Raw genomic sequence first — 17,897 nt, 5'->3', positions numbered from 1 at the left:
TTAGAAAGCCCTGCTTATAAGGTTGGCCCTTGGCTGGCATCTGGGAACTTGGATTTCAGGAGGGTTCCCACCATCCTACCTACTGTGCCTGCAGTACTCATACAAACAGTGTGGTCTCTACTGAACACCTGCTTTCCTTCCCGGGTTCTGGAATTGTAGGTGCGATGCAGGGGGTGTCTGTGTGACCAGCTTCCAGTAAAAACCCTGGGTGCTGGGTCTCTAAGGAGCTCCCCTGGTAGGCATTTTACATGTCGGTGGGGTAGCTGGGTGACCGTACCAGGAGAGGACTCTTGGAAGCTTTCACCTGGTTTCCTCTGTATTTTTTATGCACGTCTTCCAGGAAATTGACATTCAAGGAAAACCTTTATTCTCTGTTTTTCACAGAGCTCCAGTAACACTACTGCTGAGAACAGGGGTCAGCAAACATTTTTGTGAAGGGCTGGATTAGTATATATTTTAGGCTTTTTGAGTCATACGGTCTCTGTCACAACTACTCAAGAGCAGCCATAGACCATTTATAAATAAATGGGCATGGCTGTGTTCCAGTAAAACTTTAATTACAAAACAGGCTGTGAGTGATTTTGCTGACCCCCGGCTTAGAGCAAGCTATCTTAATTGAAGATGCGCAACCTTCAGGGAATGAAAAGACCCGGGTGGTTTTCTTAAGGCGGGGTCGTTTTTGCAGCGTTGAAAAGTCAGATTCACTTTTAAGTAATAAGGAATTTCTTATAGGCTGTTTCTGTTTTTGCCTTTAGATCTGTGACTGTGTTACCTCTAAGATAGCAACCTCAATTTTAAGGAAACTAGATTTGTGAAGTGATCTTTCATTTTCTATAATGGTCGTAGATAATTGCATATAATTGCATGTTTGTAGTCAGTGTCTTCCTGTTAAAAGTTGAATAATGTTTTCTTTTTAAAAAGTAGCTTTCGATTTACCTAATAGTATTCTACCGTAAGTGGTCTGCTAGACTGCTTTTGCAGTGATTTTGATTCAGTGATGTTTGATTCAAACATTTTTAAATGAGTAATTTTTTAAAACTGCCCTGCCCCCCCCCCGCAGGAGAAAGTGTCCCTCTCTGATGTCTCATCTCTTGTCATGTCACTGAGACAAGAGGAGTCCTTCGGACGAGGAACTTCATTGTGGACAGAGGTGAGCCTGAAAATAATTTAACGATAAGGTCTTTGAAAACTTTGTGCAAAATTGTTACCTAATTGAATTCGTTACTAGCCTTTTATGTAAAATATGATTGCTTTGCTATCTGTCACCAGGGGTTTTTAAAACTTGTTTATTTGCTTTGAGTGGATGTAACCAGTAACGCTGCTGAGGTTCCTGTGGAGAAACGGGGGCAGGAAGTATCTGGAATAGAGAAGGACCAGTTTGGGGGGGCAGTGTTAGTGGGCAGATCCCGATTCCGGATGAGATGTCCTGGGAGTGATGATGACGTTAGACTCAAAGCCAGTAACACAAACCTCCTCTTTGTCGTCTTCTGTCGGTTCTTGTCACTTTCATCTACTCAGGCTCCCCAGCCTGGCGTGTAGGTAATCCATAATTCTTCCTGACTTTTTGCATCTCGTTCACCGTGAAACCATAAGTGTCTTGCCTTCTTCTTCAGCCGCTGCTCGTGGAGACCTTCCCCTGCGATGACTGCTTTCTCACTGAGCACTCTCTGCTCACCCCGTGTGCAGCGCCCTGAGGTCCTGCTGTGGTCTCATGGGCTGCCCTTCTCTGCGGGTTCTTCAGTCGTCCGTGTCCTCCTCCTTTTTATTTTAAACTATGGGACTCAATCCATACTGCTGTTAGCTCTTACCCAGAATCCTAATCTGTGTCCTCTCTAGTTTATATATATATATTTTTTTATTTTTATTTTGTTTTTTTGCGGTACGCGGGCCTCTCACTGTTGTGGCCTCTCCCGTTGCGGAGCACAGGCTCTGGACGCGCAGGCTCAGCTGCCATGGCTCACGGGCCCAGCCGCTCCGCGGCACGTGGGATCTTCCCGGACCGGGGCACGAACCCGCGTCCCCTGCATCGGCAGGTGGACTCTCAACCACTGCGCCACCAGGGAAGCCCGTAGGTTATATATTTTTTGAGGACAGGAACCTTTTTTTGTTTAAAATTTTGTATTTCTCCAGTGCCTAAGAGATCACTGAGGCTAGAGATGTGATTATTTCCTTTAGAAAGAAATTCCAGCTAGGTACGCCTGGAGAGAAACAAGAGAAATCAGCTTGGATTATGTTAAAATAATGAGGGCATAGAGTAAGGTAATGGCAGAGGGAATGAGGAAGGGGCTAATTCGAGCCTTTGAAAATTCGAGTTTTGTTTTATTTTCTTGGCCTAATACATCTGTTTATGTGGAATACATCTAATTATGTGGAATCTGAAAAATACAGAACCGTGGAAAGCAAGTAAAAATCACCTGTAATGCCAACCATCAAATCCATATTTTTTGGTTTAACTCTTAATTTTTCAGATATATTTATTCTCACTCTTGCTTTCTCACTATATATATATATATGTGTGTATATGTATATTTTAAATGATATATTAATACATATGATATTTCTAAACAAATTAAGATTATACTGTTTTGAATTTTATTTTTCATCTTTACCTACATTTGAATATTATATAGCATGTTGGCTAAATAGTTCCCCAATATGGGATATTTAAAAATTCGGTTGATTAAATGTTTTAGAATTTATTTAATCAGTTCCTTTTGTTGGACTTTTGCTTCAGATCTTATTTCATCTAGAAATATGTACTACTAAAAGATGAAGATACTGCTAAGAAATACGCCCTTATCACACCTAAAAATGTTATTAATTTCTTGATTCAAATATTCGGTGTTTAATTTATCCAGATGTTCAATAAATGTGTTTTTCTGTTTGTTTTTTGCATTTTGTTTGTTCAAATAGTCAGTTTTATTCAAGTACCCAAATCAGGTCTATTCATTGGATCGATATGTATAGTTTGTAAATGGTGGTTAATCCACCTGGAACTTATTTTGATATCTGGTGTGAGCTGTGAGGTTTAAATGAAAAAATGCATGTAAACATGTTTCAGACTGTGCTTGGCCCATGCTAAGCGTAAATATCTACGGCTACTATTGTCTTTTCCCCTTGGTTTGATCAGATAGCTGCTTGGTTTAAGTTTACAGAAAAAAAATGAACAGAAAGTACAGAGAGTTCCCATATACCCGCTGGGTACCCTCTGCATCCAACACCTGTGGCTGTTATTATTAGCATCTTGCATTAAACATGGTACATTGTTACAATTGATGAGCCAATACTGATACATTATTATTAACTACTGTTCATAATTTACATTAGGGTTCACTCTTTGTGCCGTACATTCTGTGGGCTTTGGCATGTATCCACCGTTGCAGTATCACACAGAATAGTTTCCAGGCTGGAAAAATCCCCAATTCACCCAGTAATTCCTGTCTTCTCTTGCTCCCCCAAACCCCTGGCAGCCCCAGGTATTTCACTGCCTTCATAGTTTCCAGAACGTCCTGCAGTTGGAATCATACGTTGCGAAGCCTTTTCAGATTGTCTTCTTTCAATAAGCTATAATATGCCTTTGAGGTTCCTCCATGTCTTTTCATGGCTTGGTAGCACGTTTCTTTTTAGCACTGAATAATATTCCTTTGTCTGGGTGTGCCGTTGTTTATCCATTCACCAACTGAAGGACATCTTGTTTGCTTTTCAGTCCTGGCAGTTATGAGTAAAGTTGGTATAAACATTTACATCACAGGTTTGTGTGTGGACATAACTTTTCAGCTGATTAGAGTAAATACCGAGGAACACAGTTGCTGGATTTTATGGCAAGAGTATGTTTGGTTTCTTAAGAAACTGCCCTTCGTCTGAGGACGCGTACAACCATGGATCATGAAGTATCATAGTATTTACTACTGAAAAAATCCACATGTAAGTGGACCTGCACAGTGTAAACCCGTGTCGTTAAGGATCAACTGTATTTTTTTTTTAACATCTTTATCGGAGTATAATTGCATTACAATGTTGTGTTAGTTTCTGCTGTATAACAAAGTGAATCAGCTGTATGCATACGTATATACCCTCCTTCTTGCATCTCCTTCCCACCCTCCCTATCCCACCCCTCTAGGTGGTCACAAGGCACTGAGCAGATCTCCCTGTGCTATGCGGCTGCTTCCCACTAGCTATCTATTTTACATTTGGTGGTGTATATATGTCAATGCTACTCTCTCACTTCGTCCCAGCTTACCCTTCCCCCTCCCCGTGTCCTCAAGTCCATTCTCTACATCTGCATCTTTATTCCTGTCCTGCCCCTAGGTTCATCAGAACCATTTTTTTTAGATTCCATATATATGTGTTAGCATACGGTATTTGTTTTTCTCTTTCTGACTTCCTTCACTCTCTGTGACGGACCCTGGGTCCATCCACCTCACTACAAATAACTCAATTTCGTTTCTTTTTATGGCTGAGTAATATTCCATTGTATATATGTGCCACATCTTCTTTATCCATTCATCTCTCGATGGACACTTAGGTTGCTTCCATGTCCTGGCTATTGTATATAGTGCTGCAATGAACATGGTGGTACATGACTCTTTGAATTATGGTTTTCTCAGGGTATATGCCAGTAGTGGGATTGCTGGGTCATATGGTAGTTCTATTTTTAAGGAAGCTGCACACTGTTCTCCATAGTGGCTGTATCAATTTACATTCCCACCAGCAGTGCAAGAGTGATCCCTTTTCTCCACACCCTCTCCAGCATTTATTGTTTGTAGATTTTTTGATGATGGCCATTCTCACGGGTGTGAGGTGATACCTCATTGTAGTTTTGATTTGCATTTCTCTAATGATTAGTGATGTTGAGCATCCTTTCATGTGTTTGTTGGCAGTCTGTATATCTTCTTTGGAGAAATGTCTGTTAAGGTCTTCTGCCCATTTTTGGATTGGGTTGTTTGTTTTTCTGATATTGAGCTGCATGAGCTGCTTGTATAATTTGGAGATTAATCCTTTATCCGTTGATTTGTTTGCAAATATTTTCTATTCTGAGTTGCCTTTTCATCTTGTTTATGGTTTCCTTTGCTGTGCAAAAGCTTTTAAGTTTCATTTGGTCCCATTTGTTTATTTTTGTTTTTATTTCCATTTCTGTAGGAGGTGGGTCAAAAAGGATCTTGCTGCGATGTATGTCATAGAGTGTTCTGCCTGTGTTTTCCTCTAAGAGTTTTAAAGTGTCTGGCCTTACATTTGTGTGTGGGGGGTTTTTTTTTAAACCTAACTTTTTGTTTGTTTGTTTTTGGTTGTGTTGGATCTTTGTTGCTGCTCGTGGGCTTTCTCTAGTTGCGTCAAGAGGGAGCTCCTCTTTGTTGTGGTGCGTGGGCTTCTCATTGTGGTGGCTTCTCTTGTTGCAGATCATGGGCTCTAGGTGCCCGGGCTTCACTGGTTGTGGTTTGCAGGCTGCAGAGTGCAGGATCAGTAGTTGTGGCACACAGGCTTAGTTGCTCTGCAGCATGTGGGATCTTCCCAGACCAGGGATTGAACCCGTGTCCCCTGCATTGGCAGGTGGATTCTTAACCCCTGCACCACCAGGGAAGTCCTGGCCTTACATTTGCATCAACTGTATTTTAAAATGCACATATCATAGAAAATAAACTTGCAAGAAGGGTAGGAACTTTCATTATAACTTATATCTCAAATTCTATGTTCCCTCATAAATAAATCCTTGTTTTAGTATATGAAGCTGGAATAAATTTTAATTTAAGACTAATTTGTTTTGCATAATGAGTTATTTTTCGTAGAGATGTTCCTTAGAACACCTTATCAAAATGTGCATTTTATATTAGGTGCTTTAAAAATTCTTGCCTGTTAATGAAGTTTATAAGTTCTTTGAAGAGGTTAGAAAACACACACACACACACACACGTATGTGTATATACACGCATACATACGAACACTTTTCTGTCTGAGCTATCTGCGGAACTCAATCATGACAATAAATGTTCTGTTACTTTGTTGTGTTCAGTCATTTAAATTCAGTTTATTGTGGAGGAAAGAAAATTGGCTTAGGGAAGTTAGAAACCCTTTGTTCAGTTAAGCTTTTAAAATAAGTAATAACTTTTCTTTTCTAGCTCTGTGATTGGCTGCGTGTTAATGAAAGCTGTTTTAGGCGACCCTTAACTTGTAGCTCCATTGGACTTCACGAGACATCCTCTTTAAATGCTTATGTAAAGAACCTAGTCCAAGAGTATATTAAGTCACCTGCCTGGGAAGGTAAGTCTGAAATCATTTTTATGGACTGATATATCCAAAACATTTTCAAAGAGCTTTTTAGTAGTTTTTCAGATCGAGATTCAGGCTTAACCAAATATATGCCAATTTATGGATGCCAGGCTTGTATTTCAGCCAAATAATGTGAATAAACAGAATGTAAAAATACTGTTCCGTAACTTGTACTTTATTTGTTCTAGAACTTGAGATTTTAAACATTTTAAATGTTTTAAGAAGTTGCCTGGGTAGGACTCGGACACAAATACATTTATTAATTTATTCTACAAGTACTGAATCTTTGTTGGCTCGATCTGCAGATGTGTTTTTGAAGCCTCGGTAGTGGAAATATTTGTAGATAAATCTGTTCATCTTTTGTTTGTTTTCAAAGCATTACATTTAGTGTGAACTGATTATGAAAAGTAATTTTAGAGAAAAATTATGTTTGTTAGTTTCTTCTTTTTGCCAGATACTTAGCAAAGATCAATTTTGCTTCCTCTTTAGGGAAATGTGTTAAGACTGCTTTCTGATGCTTCCTCATCATTAAAAGTCATTAGTGATAATTGGGGTAAATTGCACCTTTGAATTTAACGTGTCTTAAATTTCCTAGCTTTGTCTCAGACCAAGTCATTTTCATCTCCCGATTTCTCTAATCTGATCATGGAATAGGTCTTAAATGATTAGATAATTATCTTTCCAAAATACATGAGTTTATCTGTTTGTTCTTCTTAGAACATTTCTCTTTTATGTTTTATTCTCTCTGTTGTCTAGTAAATTTTCTGTACTGTTACTTGTGAGATCCTTTTCTAAGGCCTAAAAAAGTAAATAAATTTTAGTCCCTACTAGAGTAAACATAGATTCAACTCCCTGAAGTATCTATAGAACTTGTCTTATAATTCAGTGCATAACAGCATAAAGTCTGATTAAATAATTCAAAATTGGATAAAATAAGATTTTTAGAGTTTCTTCCTTAACATTTCTAGAACTTAAAATATACTATTTATATAATATGCTATTTTAAGTTTTTAAAAAATTGATCTCAAGTGCAAAGGAGGGGTGTGTGTGTGTGTGTGTGTGTGTGTGTGTGTGTGTGTGATATTTTTGACTCTTAATGCCCTTGGCTAAGTGCCTTTATAAAATTTTAGTTTAGTTATCAATTACTGGCCAGTTTTCAGAACAAGGTAATAAATTCCAAAGCAAACATTATTTAATGAGTTTTTGAGCATAAAATACATATAACATTCAAATTTGTTTTTATATAAAGACTCATTAGCTCAAATGTTTTTAATCAGATTCTACACCTGAAGTAGCTTTTTTCTTTGGGTTTGACATGGTCAGTACAGATAGATTTTACACTAATTATTCAGCAACCATATATCAAATGTTAGTTCTAAGTGCCAGACACTGGAGTTACAGAGATAAAAGGTATGTCTCCCACCCTCAGAGAGAGCATGGTCTAGCAAGGGAGTTGATAAGTAAGCAGATAATCTTAGCGCAATGCCCTGAAAGCCATAAGCACTGGGATGGGGAACCCGGGTGAGCAATACTGATCCAGAACAGGTAGACCTGTGGGGGTCAGGAGAGGTCACCAGATGAGGTGACAGCTAACGAGTGAATAGAAATTAAGGTGGAAAGGGAGAAGGCGTATCCTGCAAGGCTTGGATGAACTTGCATCCAGGGAACTGAAAGTAGGTAGGCATCCATCTGTTTCTGTCTATAGCATGGACCCCAGGTAGGAATGGTTAAGAGATAAGGATGGATACATGTTAGGTAGATATATATGTACCATACCATATATGTGATATATAGCAAAACAAAGCAACAACAACTAAAACCACACAAAACCAGCATCATCAACAAGCAGAAATGTTGGAGAGCTTTCAGAGAAGGCTTTCTGAAATAGAGAAAGTGAGATATAGTTTGGAAGCAGCAGTAAAAGCTTGTCAAAACTTGGAAATGTTAAGATCAACCAAAAAGTGAAATATATTTGAAGAAATTTATACTTAGAGAGTCCATCAGAAAGGATATTTTGAGTAAAGATTTTGTAGTTAAATGATGTGCCTACTTAAAATGTAACCAAGCTGAAGATATGTAATAATCCCAAAGTAGTATACTGCAGCTGTGTAACAAATTTTAGAAACAGCTTTATTGAGGTATGATTGGCATACATTAAATTGCACATATTTAAACTATGCAGTGTAATGGGTTTGACCTCTGTGTATGCTCACGAAACCATCAGGATAACAAGATAATGAACACATCCATCACCCCCCACCCCCGAAGTGTTTTCACACCTCTTTGTATTATAATCCCTGTCTCCCACTTCTACCTGTCCCTCTCCATCCCCAGACCAACCCTGGTATGCTTTCTGACGCTATAGATTACTTTGCATTTTCTAGAATTACACTCAGTTTTTAGAATTCGTAGTAGCAAGATTTGAGTGATAATTTAGGGGTAAATTAAGGTGATTGAAGATAGCCAGTGACCTTTTGTTTCTTTAAGACCATTGTTGCTTACTTTCACTTTTCTAGCCTCAGAGAGATAAAGGGGGGAGAGTGTATAAAGGATTCTCTGCCAGTCGTTCTCCGAGAAGGATTTCCAGACAGGCAGCATCACCTGGAAACATTTTAGAAATGTGAATTCTCAAACTCTATCCCACACCTGCTGAATCAGAAACTCTGAGTGTAGGGCTCACCCTCTGGGGGACCTCTAATACATGCTGAGGTTTGCGACCCACTGTTCCGTAGCCTGGATTTCCCTAGTGTGGTGGTAGAGGACTTGGCAGAAATCTCTGCAGGAGTGTCCTCCACTGGGTCAGGCACTCTAATGTTACCAGCCTGGTCCTGTGGCTCTCCTTGAAATCAGAAATCATTAAAAATCCACTAAACTTCTGATTTATAACCTTCCCTTTCAGTATCCAAAGTGAAAAATTGTTTAGGACTTCAAAAAGTGGCATTGTGATTGGAAACATTTCATTCTCAAATAGCACCCCTACCTGACCCCTGCCTCCTACAAGGTCAAAAAGTATCTGATTATGTGATTGCTAGAAATTATAGGCAACTGAATACTGAATTGGTATTTGATTTCATTTTAGTCTTCATTAATGAGTTTTTATATGTAAATGTGGGATATGAAGCTAATGTGAGTAAAAATGTTTCAGAGAACAAGTTTCAATAATTCACTTTTATAAACACCTATAAACTTAACCTATTTTGGAGAGCACCAACTTTTAGATTTTCTAAAAAATACAGATTTCTTACTGATAACTAAATGATATTTATAACATTTTAAAGAATAAAGTTTATCCTTTTGTTGCATTTTTAAACTAAGTTGCCCTCCATACAAGTATGTTTTTAGTATTGTCTGTCTTCTGTACTATTCTAATTTGTATCAAAATATTTTAAATTACTCCCCAAATTTATTAGAATATTTAAAAATATGTTTTAAGTATCTGAACCGCTGGGCTGGAAAACTAGATCCCTTAACTAATTTTTCTTGGGAGTTGAGATGAAGAGTATTATCTTACAATAGAATGAAAATGAAATGTTCTATCTATGATTTATTTTACTTTAACTGGCTTTCAGTGATAGGAAAATAATTTTATCACTTAACCAAGTTCTGTCTTCCAAAAGTTGTTCTAGGAACTCTGCATATATTATTTAATTTTTATAATAAACCCAAGGAAAGTCATAGGTTATTTAATTTGATTTCATAGAAGATGACCTAAGCTTTCGGAGAGAACATTCGTCTGTCCCAGACTCCCACAGCTAACAAACAGTAGGACTGGGGTTTGAACACAGTTCTAAGAAGCAAAGCCTTTGTGTCTGTATCCAGTCCATCCCCTTTCTGGTTCCATTTCAGGGAACTCTCACCTCTCAACTGAGATGCCAGAATTGCCTCTTAACTGGTCACCTTGCACCTACTCTTGCTTCCTCTAAAATCTCTTTTCCACATTGTACCTAGAGAAATCTTTTTAAAATACAAACTTTGATCTAACAAATGTCTCCTCCACTTCTTTATACACATTCACTTTGACCTTTAGTGTCTTCCTCTTGCCTTTGGGATGAAGACAGAAACCCGTTACATGCCTACGAAGTCCCTGGTCTCTCCCGCCTGGTCCTGTAACCTCATCTTTGGTGCTCCTTCCTATTGTTTACCTCAGCCCTTTCCTGGAATATGGTGTGCTCTCCCCTGCTGGAGGCCCTTGACATGTACTTCCTTCTGCCTGGAAAGGTCATGTCTCCCTTCACCTACCTCATTCTTTCCCAGCTTTTTATACCCAGCTCAACTGTCATTGCTTCAGAGTGACTTTGTCTTACTTCCCAGTATACACTCTACTTGCACCATTTAGAGCACTCACTACAGTTGTCATTTTACATTTCTCTGCATATTCTTTGATGAATGCTCTTTTCTCCTGCACTGTAAGTATCGTGAGGACAGGAACCATTGTGTCTGCAGCACTGAGGCCAGTGCATGGCATGTAGTCGGCATGCAGAGATGATTTTGTGTTCACAGTTAAGTATGTAACAATGAGCCATGCTGTGGGGTGTTCTGCTATATTTCTTCTCAGCTGTGTTTCTCTAATATGGATAAAACATAATCATTTAGCTGTGTTATTTTTGAAACATCATCCTGGAAGGATTTTGATAATGCTTTGCAAACCTTAACTATTGTTATTTAAGGAGGAGAAGACTGCTGTATGCCTGATTGGCTTGAAGCCAAGCTTGTTGCTGTGATGGTCTTGCTGGCCATAGATGTGGAAGGAATGAAGAGTCAGTATAGGTAAGTGTTTCTAAACTTGAAAAGAAAACTTTCTTTAAAAAAGGCTAATCAGATTTATGGTACATATTCAGACTTTTCAATGATGGGTATGGAATTGATCACAGTGTATTCAAGGAAGGAACTAGAACATTGGCAGTATACTTTAAAAATGTTTAAAATTAACAATAAGTTCATAGGATTAGAGGTTTAAACTAGAGAAGGTCAAAAAAAAAAAAAACTGTATACACGAATCACAGGTCTTGTATAAGAATATGAGAAGAATGGGTTGTAAGGTCCTAGCATAAGATTAGGTAAAGACATTTACTGGATTTTACCCTTTTGTAAAATGTGTTATTTTTTTAAAAGGTAATAAAGATAAAACAATCTCATTTGTATTTTGAGAAACGTGAGAAACGTGTCACCAGATTATAATTGTTGCAGTAAGCAGCTTCATTAGGTAGTGTACGTATTTGCATGATAATACAATTAATTTGATTATTGATTAACGTCAAATCTCTTTTCTAGAGAAAGTTTTAGTACTAAAGTTAGTGATAACGGTTTTTCACAAATCTTTAGTGCTTTATATATATTTTCGTTAACATGTCTCATTTCCTTGGCTGGCATGGATTTGTTTTGTTTTTTGGTTTTTTTGAAATATGGAAGCGAGGTCTCAGCATTTTAATTTGCCAGTAAATTGGATATAGGATTTCATTCATACTGTGCCCCGAGTCGAGCACCGAGTTGTGTTGCTCCCTGTGCTTTCTTCTCCAGTGAATCGCTGAACTCACTGAAAAAGCACACACAGAAAGGTCCATCCTAATAGGTTCTAGGTGTTTGGATCATCCCTAATAGTAATTCTGTCCAATGGAATCATTAGCTAACCAGTTCCACGACTGTAGATGGAAAACAGTTTCTTTATGCTTTTGAAATGCTTGATTTGGGCGTGTCTTTTAATGTCTAGTGAAAAGCGGAGGACACAGAATGTATTAAGGATATTCTTAGATCCTCTCCTGGATGCCCTTGTGAAGTTTGGTACAAATGCCTACATGCCCTTGCTGAAAACTGACAGATGCCTGCAGTTGCTGTTGAAGTTACTGCACACTTGCTTGTTGAAAGGTTCCGGTACCCAAGATGGTGAGGATCATTGGTTTCTGTTGGTGTTTTGCTGGATATATCGTTGGTACTCAGAATGAGAGGAAATTCCTGACCTTTTAACTTCGTGCATTCAACAGATATTTACTGAGTAGCTCCTGCTGGTGCTGGGGATGCAGAGGCAAAGTAGCAGACTGCCCTCACCGAGCTGACGTTTTCATGTTTACATTTGTTGCTCGCTGTTGATTTTAGAATGTGATTTCATTTGCTTTTGCTTTTTTTTTTTTCTCCAATGGGCTCTCATTGATTTCCAGACTACTGAAAATGATCCCTAGTTCATACGTTTTAAGCCAAGATCCATTTCTAATTGCCACTGTGCTGCTGGATGTTGCAGAAAGTAAAGCATGAGAATAGCAATAATTTTATAATGATTTGTTTCTAAATATGTTCATCCCTCAGCACCTCTAAGTAGAAAATACTTCATCCAGGAAGTACAGTGGTGGTAGATGGAAGCATTGAGCACTTTCTTCGTTCCTTAAACTAAGATTTATATAAAACAGTAGTTGAAAACCCATGGACATCAGATATGAGAATATCGATGGGTAAGCCTTGATTCCCAATCTTTCTGACCAGTTTCATTTGGAACTTTAGAAATTTTCTATTTAGAAAAGAGTATTCTAGAGAAGCATTGGTATTAGGTTAAACCTGAGGAAAATATGAAAGTGTAGGTTTTAATATAGGCTTGTGAAATAGTAAAGCTTGTTTCCAAGTTCTGGTATTTTTGGTAATGGTAGCAGAACCGAATGCTGTACACGTAACAGTAACTTTTTATAAGACTTTTAACTCCTTTAAGGGCATAAATTTGGGTTCATTTGACATGTCTTGACTGTTGAAAGCACTAGACTCAGTGCCTTCAAGTGCAGGACTGGGTTACGGGTACCTTTTGGAAAAATGTGATATTTGATACACACAAGAACGTGTGATGGTTATATGTAATTATGATGCAAAATAATTGAATAAACACCCACGAACGCACCACCACGGCATTTGTTGCTAAGAAGGAGTTTACCTATGACTCCTCAATCCTTGCCTTTTGCCTTCTTATTTTGACTTTTATCTGTATCACTTCCATGCACTTAAAAAATGGTTTTACCACATACATCGATGCTCCTCAGCAATATATTGTCTCATTTTCCTGCTTTTGAGCTTTATAGAAATGTTACTTTACTGTAAGAAGCCTTCTGTAACTTCCTCACTTAGCAGGTTTCTAAGAGTCATCCGTGCATGTCCTTTCTCACACTTCCGCATTTTCCCCGTTGTGTTACCTTCCGTTGTGTGATGACACCACAGTTATGCGTTCTTCTATTGCTGGACACTGGATTGCATTTCGTCTGCTACTATTGTGTACAGTGCTGCCTTGAACACTTGTCTACGTGTCTCTTCTAGGCCTGTGTCTCTCCAGGGCACATGCGTGCCCCTGGGGCCAAAGTGACCGGTTCTTAGAGTATGTACATATTCAGCTTTTAAGATAATGGAAAATTGTTTTTCCAAGCAGTTGTGTACACGTTTTATGTTCTCATCTGCAGAATGTAAGTTCCCATTGATGCTCCTGCATCTCTCATTATACTACAAGTAAGAGCCAAAGAAATCAGTGTGTAATTTTGATAGTAATTGACTTCCAGATAATTGGTAAACCATAATAAGCTTAATTAACTTAATGCTTTTTTAATTGAAGTATAGCTGTTCACACTGTTGTGTTAATTTCTGCTGTACAGTAAAGTGATTCAGTTATACATATATTTATTTACCTGTTGTTAATATTCTTTTCCATTATGGTTTATCATAGGATATTGAATATAGTTCTCTGTGCTATACAGTAGGACCTTGTTGTTTATCCATTCTATATATAATAGCTTACATCTGCTAATTTAGATCTATTTAACTAACTTTAAATAGATCTAAATCCTGAAGGGATTTCTTTGATGGGGGAAGAGGAAAAGAGTTTTTCCATTTTATAAATGAGTAAATAATCTAGGATTAACTACTAGTACAAGGGTCAATGAACACATAATGGTAAAGTCAGAAATAACTAGGTATAGTCAGCCGTCTGTATTTATGAATTCAACCAACCATGGGCTGAAAATATTCAGGGGAAAGATTCCAGAAAGTTCCAAAAAGCAAAACTTGAATTTGCTGTGCTCCAGCAACTATTTACACTGTATTTACAGCTATTTATATAGTATATACAAGGGTACTTGGCTAAGCCTGGGTCTGCTACAGAAGGGAAGATGTGTAAAATTAAAACATACTCCTGGGAAATGCAAATACATTTTCACCTACTTATGAGCAATAATGGCTTATGTGGGAAAACCCATTTTACTTAAAACTCCCCCAAAGATGTCCTAAAATGTTCAAAATAAACTAAAGCCTAATTCATAACTTTGGTTAAATGGTCTCTGCTGCTTCTGTCAGCTTAAAGCTCTAAATAAATGATGTTCCAGTGGTTATTTTTTTTAAATTCAGAATAACTGTACAGTGTTTATTTTAATATTTGAGGAAACGTACTTACAGTTACGCTATAACTCTCCCTTTGTTGCCTTGGATTATATGGGTGAAAGTAACTGGCCTAATCACACTTCTTCTGTCCTAACTACTTGCTGAATGTGTCACAATATCTACATATAATGTATTGGGTTGGCCAAAAATTTCGTTCCGTTTTTGCCATACCATCTTATGGAAAAACCCAAATGAACTTTTGGCCAACCCAATATATGTGGATATATCCACATACAATATCCACTTGTAATCCTTGTTGCTGTCACTTTTTTCCTGAGTTGCTTTTGTTTTCTGGCCTTGATGTTTTGTGTCTCTTTGAACTTTTCTTCCTGAGGTAGCTTTTATTTTTTAAAAATTGTGGTAAAATATACATAACAAAACTTACACTTTAACCATTTTTTTTCTTTAACATCTTTACTGGACTATAATTGCTTTACGGTGTTGTGTTAGTTTCTGCTGTATAACAGAGTGAATCAGCTGTATGTATATCCCCATATTCCCTCCCTCTTGCGTCTCCCTCCCACCCTCCCTATCCCACCCCCTAGGTGGTAGCAAAGCAGTGAGCAGATCTCCCTGTGCTATGCGGCTGCTTCCCACTAGCTATCTGTTTTACATTTGGTAGTGTATATATGTCAATGTTACTCTCTCACTTTGTCCCGGCTTACCCTTCCCCCTCCCCATGTCCTCAAGTCCATTCTCTACGTCTCCATGTTTATTCCTGTCCTGCCCCTAGGTTCATCAGGACCTTTTTTTCTTTTAGATTCCATATATATGTGTTAGCATACAGTATTTGGTTTTCTCTTTCTGACTTACTTCACTCTCTATGACAGACTCTAGGTCCATCCACCTCACTACAAATAACTCAATTTCATTTCTTTTCATGGCTGAGTAATATTCCATCGTATATATGGGCCACATCTTCTTTAGCCATTCATCTGTCAATGGACACTTCCATGTCCTGGCTATTGTAAATAGTGCTGCAGTGAACATTGTAGTACATGACTCTTTTTGAATTATGGTTTTCTCAGGATATATGCCCAGTAGTGGGATTGCTGGGTCATATGGTAGTTCTATTTTTAATTTTTAAGGAACCTGCATACTGTTCTCCATAGTGGCTGTATCAATTTACATTCCCACCGACAGTGCAGAGGGTTCCCTTTTCTCCATACCCTCTCCAGCATTTATTGTTTGTAGATTTTTTGATGATGGCCATTCTGACCGGTGTGAGGTGATACCTCATTGTAGTTTTGATTTGCATTTCTCTAATGATTAGTGATGTTGAGCATCTTTTCATGTGTTTGTTGGCAATCTGTATATCTTCTTTGGAGAAATGTCTATTTAGTTCTTCTCATTTTTGGATTAGGTTGTTGTTTTTTTGATATTGAACTGCATGAGTTGCTTGTATATTTTGGAGATTAATCCTTTGTCAGTTGCTTCATTTGAAAATATTTTCTCCCATTCTGAGGGTTGTCTTTTGGTCTTGTTTATGGTTTCCTTTGCTGTGCAAAAGCTTTTAAGTTTCCTTAGGTCCCATTTGTTTATTTTTGTTTTTATTTCCATTTCTGTAGGAGGTGGGTCAAAAAGGGTCTTGCTGTGATTTATGTCATAGAGCGTTCTGCCTATGTTTTCCTCTAAGAGTTTTATAGTGTCTGGCCTTACATTTAGGTCTTTAATCCATTTTGAGTTTATTTTTGTGTATGGTGTTAGGAAGTGTTCTAATTTCATTCTTTTACATGTAGCTGTCCAGTTTTCCCAGCTGGAAGAGGCTGTCTTTTCTCCATTGTATACTCTTGCCTCCTTTATCAAAGATAAGGTGACCATATGTGCATGGGTGTATCTCTGGGCTTTCTATCCTGTTCCATTGATCTATATTTCTGTTTTTTGTGCCAGTACCATACTGTCTTGATTACTGTAGCTTTGTAGTATAGTCTGAAGTCTGGGATCCTGATTCCTCCAGCTCCGTTTTTCTTTCTCAAGATTGCTTTGGCTATTCAGGGTCTTTTGTATTTCCATACAAATTGTGCAGTTTTTTTGTTCGAGTTCTGTGAAAAATTCCATTGGTGTTTTGATACGGATTGCGTTGAATCTGTAGATTGCTTTGGATGGTATAGTCATTTTCACTATGTTGATTCTTCCAATCCAAGAACATGGTATATCTCTCCATCTGTTTGTGTCATCTTTAATTTTTTTCATCAGTGTCTTATAGTTTTCTGCATACAGATCTTTTGTCTCCTTAGAAAGGTTTATTCCTAGGTATTTTCTTTTTGTTGCAGTGGTAAATGGGAGTGTCTGTACTAGAGGATTAAATTATACACTTTTAATGGGTGAATTGTAAGATATGTGATTTATAGCTCCATAATTTATTGACCATATTTATGTGGATCTGTTTCTGGATTCTTTTGATCTGTATTTTTATCCCTTTGCCAATACTGTACTGTTTTGGTTACTGTAGATTTACAGTAAGTCTCTAAATAGGTATTGTGATTCTTTCAAATTTATTCTTCTTTGTCAAAAATATTTCTAGCTATTCTAGCTCCTTTGCCTTTCAATATAAACTTTATAATCAGCTTGTTTGCATTTACCAAAAACCTGCTGGAATTGGTTGGAATTGCATTAAATCTGCAGATCAATTTTTTTAGGATTGCTTTCTTTATTATATTGAGGCTTTTAATTCATGAATATGGTACGTCTCTTGATTTATTTAGGCTGTCTTTTATTTCTTTCATCAGAGTTTTTTAGCTCTCAGCATATAGATCCTGTGCAGGTTTTGTTAGATTTATATCTTTTGGAGGAAGATTATTGTAAATGATATATTTTAAAATGTTTTGGTTTTCAATTGTGCATTGCTAGTATACAGAAATGTGATTGATTTTTGTGTGTTGACCTTGTATCCTGTAACCTTGCTGAAGCACTTATTAGTTGTAGCAGTTTTTTTAACAGGTCCTTGGGATTTTTTGGTAGACAGCGGTGTCATTTGTGAATGAGGCCAGTTGTATTTGTAGAGTTGTGTGTAGTGCTCCCTTATGCTTTAAATGCCTGCAGGATCTGGGGTCTGATATAATTCCTTTCTAACCCCTGATAGTGGCAGTGCTCTCTCTCTGTCTCTCTAAGACTGGCTAGTGGTTTATCAATTTTATCGACCTTTTCAAGGAACGAACTTTTGGTTTCATTGAATTTTCTCTGTTGATTTTTCTCTTTTCAATTTCATTGATTTCTGGGTTTTTATGTTTACGTCTTTG

General features: G+C 37.7%; 1 protein-coding gene across 3 annotated transcripts in view; it reads left to right on the top strand.

The window, feature by feature from the left end:
* The window catches only part of TARBP1 (TAR (HIV-1) RNA binding protein 1), a 65,698-nt gene that overhangs the window by 16,793 nt on the left and 31,008 nt on the right, over positions 1-17,897 (top strand). For all 3 annotated transcript variants that reach the window (XR_007471238.1, XM_033431258.2, XM_049696869.1), the window contains exons 9-12: positions 1,061-1,150; positions 6,114-6,255; positions 10,932-11,031; positions 11,972-12,144. Coding sequence is in view for 2 of the 3 variants with exons in the window: in XM_033431258.2 (XP_033287149.2) it covers positions 1,061-1,150; positions 6,114-6,255; positions 10,932-11,031; positions 11,972-12,144 (505 nt within the window). In the remaining variant the exon portion in view is untranslated. The remainder of the gene's footprint in view (positions 1-1,060; positions 1,151-6,113; positions 6,256-10,931; positions 11,032-11,971; positions 12,145-17,897) is intronic.

Source organism: Orcinus orca, chromosome 14 (assembly GCF_937001465.1).
Source record: "Orcinus orca chromosome 14, mOrcOrc1.1, whole genome shotgun sequence".
In the NCBI taxonomy this organism is placed as follows: Eukaryota; Metazoa; Chordata; class Mammalia; order Artiodactyla; family Delphinidae; genus Orcinus; species Orcinus orca.
The sequence above is the reverse complement of the archived record's forward strand: the minus strand, read 5'-3'. Positions and strand labels throughout refer to the sequence as shown.